The 20631-nt window shown below is 37.0% G+C and overlaps 1 protein-coding gene across 7 annotated transcripts in view; it reads right to left on the bottom strand.

The window, feature by feature from the left end:
• UCHL3 (ubiquitin C-terminal hydrolase L3) overlaps positions 1-20631 on the bottom strand; it is a 52290-nt gene that overhangs the window by 30365 nt on the left and 1294 nt on the right. For 5 of the 7 annotated variants that reach the window (XR_002828564.1, XM_023751727.1, XM_023751724.1 and 2 more), the window contains exons 2-4: positions 5286-5414; positions 804-960; positions 50-135 (exon numbers count right to left, since the gene is read on the bottom strand). Coding sequence is in view for 6 of the 7 variants with exons in the window: in XM_023751724.1 (XP_023607492.1) it covers positions 50-135; positions 804-960; positions 5286-5414 (372 nt within the window). In the remaining variant the exon portion in view is untranslated. Of the gene's footprint in view, positions 1-49; positions 136-803; positions 961-5285; positions 5415-6920; positions 7041-19779; positions 19811-20631 lie in introns of those variants that run through there. The other 2 variants (XM_023751725.1, XM_023751726.1) reach the window with 2 other exon arrangements.

Below are 20631 nucleotides of genomic sequence, written 5' to 3' on the forward strand. Positions count from 1 at the left end.
CATAAAACTCTGCCCACATATAAAATCAAGACAAATAGAAGGTACCGACGTCATAGTTCTCCAGGTATCTGGCTCGTTCTTCAGGGCTCATTGACACAGACTCCTCTAGAAATTTTTTCAAGGTTGATCCAGATTCTGAGAATATTAAAGAAGATAAAATTAAAAAAGCTTGATATCTCAAAGAGACTGGTATATGAAAATACTAGAAGCATGCTGCCTATTTTTCAGGTAAAACCCTTTCACTGGTAAATTAGGCATGTAAGAATATTGGCCTAAATGATAAGGCTTAAGTTGTTTGTTTCTTAAACCTCCGTTTATCAACAATATAAAAGAATGAGAAGGATTATTAGTTCTTCTAACAGTATATGCATCCCCATTATAAATGAAAGAAGGGAGGAAAATATTCTGTGTAGTACTTTGAAAGAAAGAATTAGAGCACCACCTAGTGCTCAATAAGTTAGCTTATACTTTAAAGCAGCGGTTCTCAACCTGTGGGTAGCGACCCTTTCACAGGGTTCGCCTAAGACCATCGGAAAACACATATAATTACATATTGTTTTGTGATTAATCACTATGCTTTAATCATGTTCAATTTGTAACAATGAAAATTCATCCTACATGTCAGATATTTACATTACGATTCATAACAGTAGCAAAATTACAGTTATAAAGTAGCAACGAAAATAATTTTATGGTTTGGGGTCACCACAACATGAGGAACTGTATTCAAGGGTCGCGGCATTAGGAAGGTTGAGAATCACTGCTTTAAGGGATGAAAACAGCAGTAGTGAAAAGTTATTTACCAAAATGCATCTTGTCTTTATTGTTGGCAATAGCATGGATCAGTCCAATTGTTCCACAGGCATTGCTGATTGTTTGCTTCATGAAATATACTGACGATTTAACATCTTGTCCCTGAGATTTTATTTTTTCCTCCTCTTCTGTTCTGAATACTTCATACTATTAAAGAAAAAGCCAATAGTCAAAATATGAAAATAATATACTATAAAGGACTTAAACATAAAACTTCAAAAATTCTAACTGTATGGGATATCTTACTAAAATACTACTTTTAAAAGAATAAAGTAGATTTACATATTCTTACTTAGAAATTTATCTATGATTATAGAGTTCTTGTAGGTCAATGTACATTAATAAAATTCTTATTTATATTTTTAAAATATTTATTTTATATATCTATTGAAAATCTGAAAGGATATAAAAAAAATTAACAGAGGTTATCTCTGGGATAAGAGATTCCTAGAGGATTTTTACTTTCTGCTTTTTATATTTCTATATAGTTGAATCATCCTATCATAACAAAATTCACACTATATTTATAAGCATACAATATTCAGAACATTCACCATTATTTCTAATAACTGGTTGTAAAACCAATATGGCATAATGATGAATGTCAAAAGTGTGAGCTCTACATATGACTGCCAGAATTCACATCCTTGCTTTGCCATTATTAGCTGCGCAGCTAATAATTTTGACAAATTATTTTCAAAAGGTTAAAAATGAGTGAGGAGAAGCAGAAGGGGAGAGTAGAAAGATGACTTTATTGTTTTGTCTATAATTTTCAAATTCCAATAGAGTAAGGAGTCAGCAAACTAGAACCAACAGGCCAAATCTGGTCAACCGCCTGTTTCAAAAGTACAGGTTTTTTCTTTATTTTTGTACTGTCTACATCAAACTAAAAAGTTTTTGCACACAAAGGAATCCATCAATAACACAAAGACAACCTAATGAATGGAAGAACATATTCATAAGGAGTTGATATCCAATATTTATAAAGAATTCACACAACTCACCATAAAACAAACAAATAACAACAATCCAATTAAAAAATGAGCAAAGAACTGAATAGACACTTCTTCAAAGAGGACATATAGATGGCCAAGAGACATATGAAAAGATGTTCAAAGTCACTCATCTTCAGAGAAATGCAAATTAACACTCCGGTGTGGGGTGAATTTCCCGCCAAAATATAAGATGGCTCTGTCTTTTGGTTTTGTTCCATCCACCAAAAGGGTGGATTACAAACAAATATTTGGTAATACGCAGTTACAATCGGCCCGAGTTTACACGTTTCCCGCACTCCACCGCAAATCTATATGAACCGAGTTAAAGACGGCTCCCGCGGAGTACGCGCAATTCACGCGAGCCGACTTAACTCGTTTCCCCAACTCCAAGTGTTAAAACCACACTAAGTTATCACCTCACACCTGCCAGATGGCTACCATCAATAAATCAACAAACAACAAGTGTTGGCGAGGACGTGGAGAAAAGGGAACACTTGTGCATTGTTGGTGGGAATGCAGACTGGTGTAGCTACTAGGAAAAACAATATAGAGGGTTGTCAACAAACTAAAAATGTTACTGCCTTATGACCCAGTGATTCCACTTCTGGGTATATATCCGAAGAAATCCAAACACTAATTCTCCTCACTCATTTCTAACCTGTGTCCATCACTGCAGTGTTATTTACAATAGCCAAGATATGGAAACAACCCAAGGGCCTGTCAATAGACAATTGTATAAAATGTTGTGGTACATATATACAATGGAATACTACTTGGCCATAAAAAATGAAATTATTACCATTTTCAACAGTAAGGATGGTCCTAGAGGGTATTATACTAAGTGAAATAAGTCAGTGAGAGCAAGACAAACACCATATGATTTCACTTATATATAGAATCTAAAGAAAAAAGTAAATAAACATACAATATAGAAACAGACTCAAAGATGCAGAGAACAGACTGATGGTTGCCAGAGAGGAGAGGGGTTAGGGGGCCGGGTGAGAAAGGGGAAGAGATTAAGAAGTACAAACTGATAGTTATGTTTTCATAATAAATTCTGAACCATTATTTCATTCATATAAGTTCAGTTGATAAAAACTGAAATGTTCAATATAGTAAGGTCTTATCCTGTTATGTTTGTATGGTTCTACAGTTCAGTTTCTTGTTGCTGTTTAATATTATTGTTCCTTGCTAACAAAGCAAAATATTTGATAACTTCACAAGATTTAATGCTTAGAAGAAAAATCATAAAATGATACAGAGCAAGTCTAGAAAAAAATAAAATGTAATTATGGCAGACCAAAGTGAAAACACATGGTGAAGAGAGAAATCAAAATATCAGAAAGAAATAATTTATAGCCTTTCCAACTATGATTCCTTGGCTGGTAAACTCAACTATAAAGTACACATTTAAAACCATAATTCACTTTATTTAAAGGGTAATGAGGTACCCATGACAGTTCTTTTGCTTTAACACACTTAAGCCATTTGCAACAACATAATCAGTTCCTAAATTAGAACACAGAAGACCAAAACACTTTGTATCTCTTAAAACATCCACTAGATATCCTTGGGTAACTTTAATGTCACTTATGAGCTGAAATGGGGAACCTACCAAATTGTAAGAGACATGAGAAAGTAACAGATACCACTATATTCGCTACTTATGTATTTCTATGTTATTTATCGATTATTCTAGTACTTACCAGTATCTATTAATAACTTATAGAAGTGTATGTTCTTTCTAGCAATAGACACAATAAGCTTTTTAGTACTAATGATCCATTTATATGAAGAAGGCCTATTGATAAGGATAACATGCTCTCTTTAATACTGACGACCCACTAAATAAAGAGCAAATCCTACTTATCCCTTTAAAAAAAAGTAGATCATAAAAATAAATGGTTTGGAAAATTTCCAATTCAGATATAGACTCACATTTATATCACACCAACTAAAAAAGCCTAAGCTTTAAGAAGCTGACTTTTTTTTTTTTTTACTGTTCCTTACAATTGGGATCCTGAGGTAGGTATCTACTTGCTTATTTTAGCAATCTAAGAAAGGGAAGTCAACACTGGAGTAGAAGAGTATAAATTTAAGTATTTGTCCTACTCTACCTCAAATTCCAGAATAATCACAACCTCACCACTAAAAGTAGGTGTTCAGTCTAATACTGGATAACCACAAGAAATTTCTAACTCTAAATTTCTATGAATAGTACAAACAGCTAATATGAAGAAATATCCCTTCTTTAACTAATTTGTTTTACAGCACTCCTAACTAAAAAAGAGAAATATTGCAGTATTTTTTATTTTATCTTGAACTGAGGTTAATTAGTTTTGGTATAAAGAAAATGATCCAGGAATTTCTAGGACTGAGCAAAGCCTAACTCTTAATTTCTGTGAGACACAGCTCCTTCTATTACTGAAAAATAAGATGACCTGAGCATTTTATGCCAAATCATCAACACCTCATTTCTCATATATCTTCCCAAACATTTACTTCATTTTTTAAAACTACCAAGTTCATCCTATTGTTTCTAAGTTTAAATAAAAATCAGAAAGATTTGGACTTACAAGCTGTATTAAAATGAACTTAATGTTCTGGCTCCATAATACATATATCTATATGACATCATTCTAGAAGGCCTGAAATACAGTGACTGGAATTTAAATAGAAATGTAATAACTATCTATAATTCCAACACATCCTAAATCTGCCAATTAAACTATGTTTAATCTTAGTGTTTCCACCCAAATCAAGTTTATCCTGAAAATAATGTAACCCATGCCATTAGTTATACCTATCACCTTAAAAAAAGCAGATTTCTTTTTACATATATTTTTAAATTTACATATCTTATACATTGAGCATTTGAACATATTCTTTATTCACATATTTTCTAAGACAGATTTAAGATCATCATATTACTTAGCATTTCTAAAGTATATACATTAAGCCCTGGCCAGTGTTGCTCAGTTGGCTGGTTGATGGCCCGTGCACTAAAGGGTTACTGGTTCGATTCCCGGTCAGGGCATCTGCTTGGGTTGTGGGCTCAATCCCTGGTAGGGGGCATGCAGGAGGCAGCCAATGGATGTTCCGCTTTGACACATCAATGATTCTCTCTCCCTCTCCATTCCTCTGTCCAAAAATCAATAAAAAATTCTTAAAGTATATACATCAAAATGTGAATAAATGTCACATCAAACCATAGTTGAGGCAATATCACTAAATTTTTTAAAAGAAGAAAATTACACAAGTTTAAAAGACTAACTAAGGGTTTTATTGTCAGTCTATAAATCAAAATCTAAATATCATCTCTTCAATAAAACTAGATATTTAAGGTATCCCTGCTCCCTAGATTTTTTCTTTTTATGCAAGAAGGGAGTCATTTGTTGTTAGAGAAAAACATAATATTTAATAGAACAATAAAAGAGAACTTTGCATTTACTGAAAACTTTATATCTTAACAATTACCTTTTCTGTAATAGGGAAGAGAAGTAATACTGCACACACTGGTCTTGGTACCATGCTAAGGAGTTCAGGATCCATTCCATATACATCGACAAATTGCCATTTAGGATGCAGGCCTAATTGTTTGAGAAACTGGTAAAAGAGGGAAAAAAATATATATGTATATATAGTGTTAATAAGGAAATAATCAACATGTAAATACTGTGTATCCATATACTAGTATATAAAAGCCTAAGCACCATTACAACCAAACAACCTGAACAACGGGTCAACCAGTCGCTATGACGCACACTGACCACCAGGGGGAAGATGCTCAATGCAATAGCTGCCCCTGGTGGTCAGTGCACTCCCACAGCCAACCTCCTGCGGATCCTCCCCAACCGGCACTGGCTGGCCGGCCAACCTCCCGCAGCCCCTTCCCCTGCCCGGCCAACCTCCTGTGGCCCCTACTCTCGGCTGGCCGCCCCCCCCCCCATCAGCCCAGATTGGAGGGGGCCAGCCAGCCAACCTCTCAAGGCCCCTTCCTCCCCCAGCCGGCCAACCTCCTGCGGCCCCTCACCCCAGCCAGCCGGCCCCCCTGACTGGCTGGCCAACCTCCTGTGGTCCCTCCCCCTTGCTGGCCAGCCCCCAATAGGCCCCAATCACCGGCCAGGCCAAGGGACCCCACCTGTGCATGAATTTGTGCACTGGGCCTTTAGTCTAATACATAAAAGGGAATATAGGGTACAAATATTACTGATATTCAATAAGAATGAAGTAGGTTTCCCATAAATAGGGGATGATACTAAGCACAATGTTTTTCAAAATCCATTACTTTGGGACAGAATATAATAAGCCAGGATTTCACCAAACCCATACAAGTCCTAGTAGATAATTATTTTAGAAGATCAACACAGTTTATTCTACTTGCCTGAAGTTTAAAAATAAATAGGTAGATATCATAAATCATATCAGTAAGTAAAGATTATATAAAGCCAAAAAAGTCCAATGGACTTGTGCGAACAACAGATAATGCTTGATATAAGGAGTACACTACTGGCTTCCTGACCTCTAGTACACAATGAAACCCAGTCAACTGTACCGATTATTATATCTGGCAAAACAACTATAACAAAAGAATAGTGGTTTGTTTTGTTTTTGTTGTTAATCCTCACCCAAGTATATTTTTTTCATTGACTTTTAGGGGGTGGGGAGAGGTTGAGAGTCAGAAACATTGATGTGAGAGAGACACATAGATTGGTTGCCTCCCCCATGTGCCCAGACCAGGCCAGGGATCCAACCTGCAATCAGGTACATGCCCTTCACTGGGAATCGATCCACGACCCTTTGGTGTGCAGGCCAACGCTCTAACCACTGGGAAACACCGGCCAGGGCAAGAATAGTGTTTTTTTTTATTAAGATTTCATAGGAAAATAAAATGCCAGGCCCTAATCTACTGCAGAGAGAAAAAAAGTAAAATGTAATGAGAATTATGTCAATTTCACAAATTCTTAACAAATGTCTATACTGAATAAAGATGATTTTTTAAAGTGTACTATCACAAAATAAGTGTACTATCACAAAATAAGTTTCAGATGACAGAAAAAATGAGAAGAGGAAACAAAAAAATCATGTTAAGAATTCATCATTATACCTTACCTCAAAAATACATTATAGCATCTATTGATCTAACATCATCATCAGTCAGCATGTCTCAGTGGTTGAACGTTGGACCTATGAACCAGGAGGTCACGGTTCCATTCTGAGACAGTGCTCCTGTCTGGGTTGCGGGCTCGGTCCCCAGTAGAAGATGTGCAAGAGGCAGCCGATCAATGGTTCTCTCTCATCATTGATGTTTCTATCTCTCTCTCCCTCTCCCTTCCTCTCTAAATCAATAAAAATATATTTAAAAAAATAAAAAGGTGCCTTAGGTATTTCTCCCTAAAGAATGGTCACATGTTCTTAGTTCATCAGATCAGATCTTGCTAAATCAGCAATTTTCAACCTTTTGCATCTCATAGCACACATAAACTAATTACTAAAATTCTACAGCACCCCAAAAATATATTTTGCTATTCTAACAAAAAATAGGTATAATTTTGATTAAAAAAATAATAACAATAGTAATTACCTAACCTTTTTGCTTCAAAGTGACTTTTAAAAGAATCAGGTGTCTGCCCAACCGATGGGGCTCAATGGTTGAGCATTGACCTATGAACCAGAAGGTCACAGTTCAATTCCAGGTCAGAGCACAGCCTGGGTTGCGGACTCAATCCCTAGTAGGGGACATGCAGGAGGCAGCCGATCAATGATTCTCTCTCATTTTTGATATTTCTATCTCTCCTTCTCCCTTCATCTCTGATTCAATAAAAATGTATTTTAAAAAATCAGGCGTCTGTATTTAGATATAAGTATTTCTGGTAACCAATCAGATGCAACATTATTATGCAACATGACTGATACGATGCAACTTTATTATATGACCTATATATTTATGGTTTAAGACAGGTCATTCACACAGGACGGCCACTGTTGTGTTGGCTATTGTCATTTTCTTATTTCACAATCTAAGGGAAAAGAGGTCAGTGTCCCTGACTCAGTAGTCAGGTATTGCATGTTTTAAAAATTCTTACAACTTACTAGTTGAAAATCTGTGCTAAACTAATGGGAAGTAAGCCATGTCATAAACAGCATTATTAATCTCACACACAGGTATTCCCATCCATTTATCAGCTGTAGGGAGCAGCTCTAGGGTTAAGCCTCAGACTGACCTGTGACAGGGCCACAAACAAGTCCCAGCTTGGAGGGCAGAGCCTCTTAGCTTAATTAAGCTTAACCTTATAGCCCTCCCTAGTTCCTTCCTAGGTAGCTAATAGGCTGTGGGAGGTGCAGCAAGTGCTACCAAAACAAGTGCTGCCAAAACAAGGTGAAACTCACAAGAACATCTTAAACATGTTGACCACTACCCTTGTTTTGATCTCACTATAAAATAAAGCCTGGCTAGCAGGCTGGGTCTTTCTGTGTCCTCATCCAGGCACCGGAGATCCACTGAGCCCCAGTTGTATTCTCTTTGTCTGTCTTCTTTAATCCTTCACCGCCACTCCTCAGGCTCACTGAACTCTTGGCTGTGCTGGCCCGGCACAATCAGCCAGTAGAAGAAACTCTACTTATTGATAACATATTGGTCAAAAATAAGGTCTTAGATATGTGTTTATTTAAATATATATATTTTTTATTGATTTCAGAGAGGAAGGGAGAGGGATAGAGAATCATCCACTGGCTGCCTTCCAGGCCTGTGTCCTGTCCGGGAATCAAACCCAGGACCCTTCAGTCCACAGGCTGACACTCTATCCACTGGCCAAACTGGCTAGGGCTATATTTTGTTTTTATTTGTGTCACATTAAAGAGATAGAAAAGATACATTTGGTTGTTAATCTAAAATCAGGCATTCATTTAATCAACTCCAAATATTACCTGCACAGGACTGACAGTCCTAACCCTGATAAGAGGACTTAAATGTATATGTTAATGTTATGTACCCCTAAAAACCATATTGTAATTAAGTTATAAAACAAGATGGTACCTGTAGCAGGAAATTTCACATCTGTGCTTACAAAGTTAAAGTAACAGTTAAACATTTTAGTGAAAAAAACAGTCTGGACATAACTGGTAAATTAATGTGAAGTAAGCAGTAAACTTACTCCATGTCAGCCAAAGCTAACAAGTATAAAAAGTACCAAGCTCCAAAGGCAGCAGCTGTAGTGACACTGAGTAGTATCAAATTGCAGACACAATTAATGATTAAACAGCCGATTAAATTAAATACAAAAATGAATTAAATACAAAAACTATCAATGAAGTCATAGATTTCCTTTACATGTTACTCATATCGCCAATCAAATGAGATTGATATAAAGTTCAACTAAAGTAATATCTATTAAGTACAGTGGGGCCTTGACCTACGAGTTTAATTCGTTCCGTGATGGAGCTCGTAACTCAAATTATTCATATGTCAAATCATAAAGTGAACAAATGAGACAGGTGATGCTGGGCTGATGTTGTGGCGTTCACTGTGACGTTCCTGCGCCAACTAGCGGTGGGGTATCTGAAGCTGGCTCGTAACCCGAATTTTAGCTCGCATCTCAAAGCAAAAAATTGGCCGAGAGATGGCTCGTATCTCGAAAAACTCGTTAGTCGGGACACTCGTAAGTCAAGGCCCCACTGTATACTGGTTGAATCCTCTGACCCCCACCCTTCCCCCATTGTTACGGGTAAGACTCAAACAGGAAGTCATCAGATGAAAAAAATGAATAAAAGCAGGTATTAATAGTAAATACCTCTGAGAAGTGGAAAAAGAGTGGGGAGGTAAGTCTTCAACTTTTACCTCTTACTTTAAATCTTAAAGGTGTTGTACTTTTATCATTTAAAATAAACCCTTCTGTGGGTTTGATGATTATATGCAAATAGAGAAAAATTAGAAGAAAATTCTCTAAAATATTAACAGCAGTTAGCTTGAATGGTGTGAACTCAACTTTTTATTTTCCAGCATTTTTAAAAAGTGTAATTTGTAATAGCTAAATGCAGCTTCTAAGTTACAAATCAATAGAACTGATACATGTGTATTTTATTGAAATTCACAAAGCTGGAAGAAAACCCAAAAAAAGTCTTAGAACTATACCCTCCAAAAATCTCTCTAGTCTACTCACAGAGAAAAGTATCATATGCATTTGCAAAGCTATCTCTATACAATTAGCATACTGTTTGCATGAAGCCAAATAAAGACTCTTATAACTTCTAAGACCAGTCTTCTGGCTTTTCTAAATACTGGGCAATAGAATAACAAAATATTCTGACTGATTAGCTCACTAAATTTTCACAATGCCTCTAAAATATTGGCCAGTCAAAAAAATTAGTAAATAACAATATCCTTGGTCAACTTATGCTTTTTATTCAATGGCCCAATGATAAACTTTCCACCAGATAAAGAGTATTTAAATTATTTATAATGATTTTTAAGATTATGATGCATCCTAAACCATTTGCGGAGTTTTAATGCACTTCAACTTTACTGCAATGGGAAAGGGAGGTTTTATTATATCCTTTCACCAATAAGAAAACTGAGTTTGAGAGGTTACATGATTTTTCAAGGTCTCACTGCCAGAATCCACATGCAGAACTCTGGATGTGCTGGCACCCGTTTACTTCTTGAGCCACATTTCTCACTGAAGTTTCTTTTTGTACCTTTTTTCCTAACTTGAGCCACAACGAAGTCTTCAAGTTCTTAAAGGGGTCCATAACCTTCTCTTCCCTCCAGAGTTCTGCACACAAATTGCAGTTCTCTATCTAAACACTGTTGGCCACTGCCCTGATTTACAATGAATTGTCCCTCAATCTTTAGGTGACAGTCAAATAACAAAAAAATCTGATTTTGTAATTTTTAATAGAAAAATTAAATTTACTTTCCTTTCAAATTTGTTCTAAAGCCACTTTCTCTGGTCTTTAAGACCTAAGATCCTGGACAGCAATAGATTCTTCCTTATTACAAATTCATTAATGCTGTGGGTTATGCCAGAAATTATACTTATTTAGTAATTGCTTGATTTAACTATTATTAAAAATATACTACAGTGGGGCCTTGACTTACAAGTGTCCCGACTAACGAGTTTTTCGAAATACGAGCTGTCTCTCGGCTGATTTTTTGCTTTGAGTTGCGAGCTAAAATTCGGGTTACGAGCCAGCTTCAGATACCCCACTGCCAGTTGGCGCAGTGAACGTCACTGTGAACGCCACAACATCAGCCCAGCATCACGTGTCTCACTCGTTCACTTTTTGATTTGACATACGAATAATTTGAGTTACGAGCTCCATCACAGAACGAATTAAACTCGTAAGTCAAGGCCCCACTGTAGTAGTAATTGCTAGATACAAAACTAGGAGCATAACTAATAGTTAAATGAGAAAATGATGGTTCTTAAAACCTGGAAACTAGCAAAATTAATTTTAACAGAGATGTAGTAAAAAAAAAAAAGGAAATTAAAGTACAGAATAGGCAAAATACTGAAAACATTTTATGTGGGAATTAAGAAAGGAGTTTATTTCTCTGAAGGCTCAATATGGACTGACTACACAATTGTCAACAAAAGTAACGCAATGCTAGTCTGCTATAAAAAGATGTATTATTTTAATTTTGTATCCTGCTATTTTACTGAATTCATTTATCAAATGACATTTTTCACAGAACTATTATAAATAATCCTAAAATTTATATGGAATCACAAAAGACCCCAAATAGTCACAGCAATATTGAGAAAAAAAGAACAAAGTTGGAGGTATCACACTATCTGATATCAAACTATCCTACAATACTGTAGCAATCAAAACAGCATGGTACCGGCATAAAAACAGGCACATAGATCAATGGGACAGAAATAGAGAGCTCAGAAATAAACCCATGCTGATATAGTCAAGTAATCTATGATAAAGAAGGCAATATACAATGGGAAAAAGATAACCTCTTCAATAAACGGTGTTGGGAAACTGAACAGATACATGCAAAAAAAATAAAACCATATATACTATATACAAAAAAATAAAACTTTCTTACACTATACACAAGAATAAGCTAAAAATGTATTAAACTTACATGTAAGACCCTAAACCATAAAACTCCTAGAAGAAAAACATGGGTAGTAAACTCTCTGACATTGCTCTTAGTAATATTATTTTGGATATATCTCCTCAAAATAAAAAATAAACAAATCGGACTACACCAAACTAAAAAGTTTTGCACAGCAAAGGAAACCATCAACAAAACAAAAAAACAACCTACTGAGTGGAAGAAGATATTCACCAATGATACATCTGATAAGAGGTTAATATTCAAAATTTATGAAGAACACAAACAACTGACCACTAGAAAATAAACAATCCAATTTAAAAATGGGGAGAGAACCTGAATAGATATTTCTACAAAGAGTACATAGAGATTGCCAATAGACATATGAAAAGATGCTTAATTGTTCCTCAATCTTCACTAAACTTCAGAGAAATGCAAATTGAAACCTCAATGAGATATTACTTCACACCTGTCAGAATGGCTATCATCAATAAATCAACAAACAACAAGTGTTGGTGAAAATGTGGAGAAAAAAGAACACTTCAGTGGGATTGTAAACTGGTGCAGCCACAGTGGAAAACAGTATGGATGTTCCTCAAAAAATTAAAAATAGAACTACCTTATGACCCAGCAATCTCACTTCTGGTTATTTATCAAAGAAACCAAAATGCTAATTTGAAAAGATATATGAAGTCCCATATTCACTGCAACATTATTTACAATAGCCCAAATTTGAAAGCAACCTAAGTGCCCATTAATAGATAACTGGATGAAGAAGAAGTGGTACATATACAATATACACTGTACACATATGGGTATATATACAATATAAATATTACTTGGCCATAAAAAAGAATGAAATCTTACCATTTGCAGCAACATGGATGGACCTAGAGGATATTATGCTAAATGAAATAGGTCAATCAGAGGAAGACAAATACCATATAATTTTACGATTATGTGGAAACTAAAGAATAAAATAAATGAACAAACAAAACAGAAAGACTCATAGATAAAGAGCATAAACTGATGGTTGCCAGATGAGAGGGACTGGGTGAAAAAAGTGAAGGGATTAAGAAGTATAAATTGGTAGTTATAAAATAGTCATGGGATGTAAAGTATAGCATAGGGAACATAGTCAATAATCCTATATAATAAAACCCTAATATGCAAATCGACCGAACAGCGAAACGACTAATCACTATGACATGCACTGACCACCAGGGAGCAGACGCTCAACACAGGAGCTGCCCCCTGGTGGTCAGTGCACTCCCACAAAGGGAGCACTGCTCAGCCAGAAGCCGGGCTCACGGCTGGCGAGTGCAGCAGCGGTGGCGGGAGACTCTCCCGCCTCCGAGGCAGCATTAAGGAGCGGGCTTAAGCTGGCAGGCGGACATCCCCTGAGGTGTCCCAGACTGTGAGAGGGCACAGGCTGGGCTGAGGGCCACCCCCCCCCCGCCAGTGCATGAATGTCGTGCACCGGGCCTCTAGTATTGTAATAACTATGTATTGTGCCAAGTGCGTACTAGACCTTACAGGGGACTGGGGAAGTAATTACTTTGTAAATTATATAAATGTATAATCACTAGGCAGTACACTTGAAACTATTATAAAATAATATTGAATATTAACTGTAATTGAAAATGTTTAAAAAAAAGAAGTCTTATAATATCAGCTCTGGGAGGCCTATTTTATAAAGGACAATGACAAACAGAAGCAAGCTCAAAGGAAGATGACCAAGAATGATAAGGTTTTGGAAGACATCACAGCTGGAGAGTCTAGGCACATTAAAAAAAGCCTTAAATTATTATGATCCTTAGCTCCAGATATTTTTCAGTAATAACATGAAAGAGCAATTAGATTTACTCTGTACGGTTTCAGTGGGAGGACTGATGTGCAACTGGAAGAAGTTATAGAAAAAGGTTTTGTTTCAATAAAAATAAATATAATTCTTCTAGCTCTTATTATATACTACTCTGTAGGGAGCAGCTATAGGGTTAAGCCTCAGACTGACCTGTGGCAGAGTCACAAACAAGTCCCAGCTTGGAGGGCAGAGCTCTCTTAGCTTATTATGCTAAACCTTATAGCCCTCCCTAGTTCCTTCCTAGGCAGCTAATGGGAGTGGGAGGTGCAGCAAGTGCTGTCAAAACAAGGTGAAACTCACAAGAACATTGTAAACATGTTGACCACTTCCTTGTTTTTCTCTGACTATAAAATAAAGCCTCAGCTTGCAGGCTGGGTCTTTCTGTGTCCTCATCCAGGCACCGGAGATCGCCAAGCCCCAGCTGTATTCTCTTGTCTGTCTTTTCTTTAATCCTTCACCACCTCTCCTCAGGCTCACCGAACCCTTAGCTGTGCTGGCGCGGCACACTACTCATTATTCTAAGAAATTAAACCACCTTTATAAGATTGAATGCTGCTCATTAAAATATTAAAGATTCATAACCACATTAAAGATGATTTTGAGAAAGATTTTCTGGAGCAGCTGTATATTTATTCATTCTCCCACTCACTATATATAGAGAATACGCTAGCAGCCAGGCACCATTCTTGGTACTTCAGACATGTCTTTGCTCTGATAGAATTTACATTCTAGTAGTAGTATACACCCAATAAGCAAGTAAAGACATAAACAAGATAATTTTACAAGGCAGTACGTATTTTGAAGAAAATAAAACAAGACACAATGTCAGTACAGATTTGGGGGGTGGGGAGGAACTTTAACTGCTAATGAAGAAAAGGCTGAGGATATGATTTCAAATTAAGCCACAAATGACAAGAAATAAACAGCCATGAAACAACCCAGATCAGAATGATTCAAGCAAAAAGTGATCAAGTGCAAAGACTCTGAAGCAGGAATGGGTATGGCACTCAAAGACAGCTCAGCACGTGTGGGACAACAGTGGGCAGTACTTCCTCATCAGACCACAGTAAGAAGTTCGGAAGACCATTTTGTGTTCTGTTTTAAGCAGGGAGTCAAAAGATATCATTTGCATTTTTAAAAAACCACTTTGGGTACATATGGAGACTAGATTTTAGGGAGGTGAAAGGAGAAGCAGAAAAACTATTTAGGAGGCTCCTGCAGTTGTCTAAAGTGAGGATGATGGTAGTTGGGGCTGTAGTATGGAAATGAAGAAAATGGCCAGATTTGGAATAGAATTTCAAAGAAAAGTCTACAAGGCTTGTAGATCAACCAGATGAGAGAGGTTAGGGAAAGAACAATATTTTAAAAAGCTAACATTCAGAGAGTGCATGCTTTGTTCTAGAAATTGCTCTACATACTTTACATGTAGTCATTTATTTAATTCTTACAATTTTACAAGATCAGGAGGAATTATAAGAAACTAAGGTACAGAGGTTAGGGAACTGCTCATAGTCTCACAGCCCAGGTAAAACCCAAGCTATCAAATCAATACAATATAGTCTCTCCAAATTAGCACAGTTGTGAAGAAGACTCAATGACACTGACTTGGGCATTAGATAAAAAGGCAGTGCCCTTGGAAGCCTGGGGAAAAAATGCATTTGGAGGACAGGTGAGAGGAGGTTAAATCCCGATTTCTTTTTCAGCCATGTTAAGTCTGAGGTATCTATAAGACATCAAAATGGAGATATCAAAGAGGTAGTTGAATATACAGGTTTCCAATTTGGTGGAGAAGTCCAGGCTTAGAGGAAATATAATCAACTATGTGACGATTGATAGTATTAATGCTATACAATAGAAAACATCACTAGTGAGAGAATGCACATACAAAAGATTAACAACTAGGACATGGTTCTCAGGAACTCCTTAGAAGTTGAGAGGGAGATGATCTAGCAAAGGTGAATCTAGGAAACAGTCAGAGAAAAAGAAGGACAACCAGAATTATCACAGAAGCCAAGAAAAGATGATGTTTCAAGAAGGATGGAATGGCCCCAACCGGTTTGGCTCAGTGGATAGAGGGTCGACCTGCGGACTCAAGGGTCCCAGGTTCGATTCCGGTCAAGGGCATGTACCTTGGTTGCGGGCACATCCCCGGTAGGGGGCGTGCAGGAGGCAGCTGATTGATGTTTCTCTCTCATCGATGTTTCTAACTCGCTATCCCTCTCCCTTCCTCTCTGTAAAAAATCAATAAAATATATATTTTTTAAAAGGATGGAATGGCCTACTCTATCAAATGTTGCTGAGAGATCAAGAAATTTGGGGACAGAAAATGACGAATAGATGGCAAAGTGATGATTAGTAAACTCTACACAAATACTTAATATGAAAAGGTGAGGACAGAAACAAGTCAGATAGAAGTAAACACAGGAGGAAAATGATGATGAGAAAGTAGCAACAGCTCCTATGAACAATTCTTACAAAGAAGGGAAACAGATATGAGACAGTAGCTAGAGGAGGATAGAGTAACAGGGTTTTCCCCTAAGATGGGATCTACTAACTAGAAAATCTTTGTATGTTTATGGCAAAAGTCCAGCAGATGATCTTTAATTCTTTTCCCAACTCTAAGTATCTAAGCTAAATATAATAGTTATATTAAATTTATTTTCCTTTGGATATTATACATTATGCTAGAAAATGTATTACCTCGTCAATAAAATCACCATTAGGGATATTTTTAGGGGATTTCCATACCAAAAATTATTGGTTCTAAAACACAACAATATTTAAAATATACATAGTGTGGCTGTGTTGTACTCAAATCACAAAACAAAATCAGAATGAAAATCTAGTGCGCTCATAAGAAGAAATGTTTGATTGCCTACATCACAGACTGGAGGTTTTGTGTGTTTTTTTAAGTTATAATTCTTATGCTTAATTACCTGAAATCTGCTACAAGCTTCTATTACCCCTTTAAATGTACCCTATATAATAAAGAGCTAATATTCAAATGGTCATCACACCCTCACGCCAGAATTGCTCAGACACTCAACACTGGGGAGAGAGGAATGGGGACCAGCCAGGCACAAATGAGCTCATGAGAGAGGAATGAGGACCAGCCAGGCACAAATGAGCTCACGAGAGAGGAATGGGGACTAGCCAGGCTGTGGCCCAGGAGAGGGACAAGCTGCATGCCCTGCGGTCCCGGGCACCAGTGACTGTGGCCTGGGCGAAGCTGCCCGCCCATGGTCCTCTGCAGCTGCGGCCAGCCTGGGCAAAGCTGGCCCAGGTCCTGGGTGCCTGCAGCTGACCAGAGGGAGGGAAGCCCGAGTCCTGGGTGCCTACGACCAGCCGGAGGAGGGAATCCTGGGTCCTGGGTGCGGGGTGAGGCAAAGGTGGTTAGGGGTGATCAGGCCAGCAGTGGAGCAGTTCGGGGCGATCAGGCCAGTAGGGGAGCAGTTAAGGGTGATCAGGCAGGCAGGCAGAGGTGCTTAGGGGCAATCAGGCAGGCAGGCAGGCAGGCAGGCGAGCGGTTAGGAGCCAGCAGTCCCGGATTGTAAGAGGCAGTTGGACATCCCCCAAGGGGTTCCGGATTGGAAAGGGTGCGGGCCGGGCTGAGGGACACCCCCGCCCCGCCCATGCATGAATTTTGTGCACTGGGCTTCTAGTGTGTAAATAAAAGATGCTTAAAATTTTTAAATAAATTTTCTATTACTTAATTCATTCTAGGTAAGTCCTACCTGTAGCATGACAAAATATTCTTAGAAGGGACTGACTGCATATTAACCAACAAAAGAAATCACTGCTTAACATACCTAGAGACACATGGTTACTAGTTAATGTGTAATAGTTAATAATGATCAGGTTGTTATCCTGTTGATCATTCTTATACAAAGTAGGCAACATTAGAGCAAAACCAGTATTTGCTCAAACTAAAAGTACAATAATAACACATGCAACTCCCAAATGGTAACACTGTGAAACTGAGATAAGTGAAAGGCCTTCTATTCCATCAACTTGAGAAAATTAGAAAAGGTATAGATGGATACTATTGTTGGGGTTTACCTGTGGCTTAATCCTAGTAATTCTAAGTTAGTTAATTAAATTTCTATTCATTATCTATCCTCAATTTTATCACTAATACAAAGAGAATAAAGAAACAACCACAAAAATTGTGGCTAAAACTAATCACTGCCTAGATCAGCCGTGGGCAAACTACGGCCCGCGGGCCGGTTCCGGCCCGTTTGAAATGAATAAAACTAAAAAAAAAAAAGACCGTACCCTTTTATGTAATGATGTTTACTTTGAATTTATATTAGTTCACACAAACACTCCATCCATGCTTTTGTTCCGGCCCTCCGGTCCAGTTTAAGAACCCATTGTGGCCCTCGAGTCAAAAAGTTTGCCCACCCCTGGCCTAGATACTTGCACATTCTCCCACTAAAAGTGCATCACTTCTTTTATAAATTATTTTAAAACAGACTGAACCATAACAAAGCATGCCAGAAATATAATACAGTCATATACAAATAACATCTCTCCTGTTTATAACACCTCAGAATGGCCTCCTTGTCACCCTCTAATCTGTGATGCTTTCTGATTTCTTCATCACAGTACCCTGTTAATTTCTATCATTGCACCTATACTATTGCTAATTATTTACTTACTTTTCTGTCTCTTCCCATTGGACTGAAAAGCAGAAAACTATGCATGTTTTAATCATCAAAGTATAACCACCTCCTGCTCAGGTACCTGGTATCAAAAAAGATGCCACCACCTGGCCAGTATGGCAAGGGATTGAGGGTCGAGCCATGAACCACGAGGTCAGGGCTCGATTCCCAGTCAGGGCACATGCTCAATCTCCAGTAAGGGGCATGCAGGGGGCAGTCGATCAATTATTTTCTCTTATCATTTATGTTTCTCTCTCTCCCTCTTTCTGAAATAATTTTTTTTTTAAAAGATGCTCCCAAAATACTATTTAATTAATGTGAACAAGTGAATTTTTTTTATAGTTTACAAGGTTACCTAGGAACAAAGTCCAATAATAGCTGAATCACAGAATATATTTCCAGTAAAACAAGCTTACATCTTATTAAAAGAAATAATATAATTTAAAAATAGTTGTTCTTTAGTCTGTTAATATAGGTAATTACACTGACTGACTTGAATGGTGAACCAGCTTTATAATACCAGGATAAACTATTTGGGTCAGGATATATTATCCTCTTATATACTGTTGGATTCTCTTTGCTAATATTTTGTTGAGCATTTTTACATCTATGTTCATGGGGGACATTGGCTTTCAGTCTTTGCTATTATGGTTTGTCTGGTAATGCTGGTCATAAAATGAGTTGAAAAATGTCCCTCTTCTTCTATGTTTATGTAGAATTGATATTATTTCTTCCTTAAATGATCATCTCAAGAGATGCAGAAAAGTCATTTGAGAAAATTCAACATTGATACATGAATAAAAACTCTCAGCAAACTAAGAAGGGAACTTTCTTAACTTGATAAAAAGCTACCAAAACCCTACAACTAACACCTTTTATGATGACAGATCAAATGTTTTCCCCCTAACATCTGCAACAAGGCAAGGATGTTCTATCTCCAACCTTCAATGTTGTACTGAAGGTCTTAACCAGTGCAATAAGAAATAAAAGGCACACAGATTGAAAAGGTGGAAATAAAACAGAGTATTCATTGAGAATATGATTGTCTATACAGAAAATCACACAGCATCTAAACAACAAAGCTACTAGAATAAGTGACTGTAGCAAGGCAGTAGGACACAAAAGTCAAAATATAAAAACCAGTATCTTGAGCTCTGTTGCCGAGATGGCACTCAATCCAACAGAACAGCATCTCAGACATGTCGAAAACGATGTTTTGATCCCTAAATGTATGATAAAAGGCCCAAGAGAGATGTTCTGAACAAGTTCAAGATTTACCGTATGTGCAAGGAATCTGGAATCCTTAGTAGTAAAATGCTGGAAAGAAAATTCTGCATTGAAAGAATGTCCAACGGCTTACTACAATGATCCTACCTTTTATGAAGAATGCAACATGGAATGCCTGAAGGAAAAAGAAGCATTCAGAAAAACTGGAATTGCTATCAAGGCTACAGACGCTTCCAACAAACACACAGGCAAATATTCAAATGATACTCAGTAACTCTATTCATGGAAATCACAATTACCTAAGATAATGGACACAAGGAAGTATATTTGCTTTATCCTTAATTTTGGAAATATTAATTTTATCTGAAATAAAGTTTCTTTTTCATTAAAAAAAAGTACTTCTACATATAGTAATGGACAATTAGAAATTAAAACTTTAAAACAGTGTAACTTACAATAGCACCCCAAAATCATTAATCACTTACCCCAAAATCACTAATCACTTGGGTATTAATCTAACAAAATATGTGCAATAACTACATGCTGAAACTACAAACCACTGTTGTAACAAGTCAAATAAATGATGAGATGTACCATCTTCATGAATTGCAAGACTCAATATTGTTAAAATGCTAATTTCCCCGAAAATGTAGTTATAGATTTGGGCACACATTCACCATCAAAATCACAATAGGACTTTTTGTGGAAACTGTCCAGCTGATTGTAAAACTTATATAGAAACGCAAACTAAAGTAGCCTAAACAATTTTGAAAAGTAAGACTTACTATAAAACTACAGTAATCAAAACAGTTTGGTACTGGTGAAAGAACAAACACATAAATCAATGGAACCCTACACTCTCCAGATATATGGTAAACTGATTTTTCACAAAAGCTGTACAACAAGTTTTGGATTAAGTCTAAGAGAAATACGCTTCTTTCCTATGGCATTAAGTCACAAGTTGCAAATACTGACTTCTGCCTAAAGGTTACTCTCAGC

Source organism: Myotis lucifugus, unplaced genomic scaffold (genome assembly GCF_000147115.1).
Source record: "Myotis lucifugus unplaced genomic scaffold, Myoluc2.0 scaffold_24, whole genome shotgun sequence".
NCBI lineage: Eukaryota > Metazoa > Chordata > Mammalia > Chiroptera > Vespertilionidae > Myotis > Myotis lucifugus.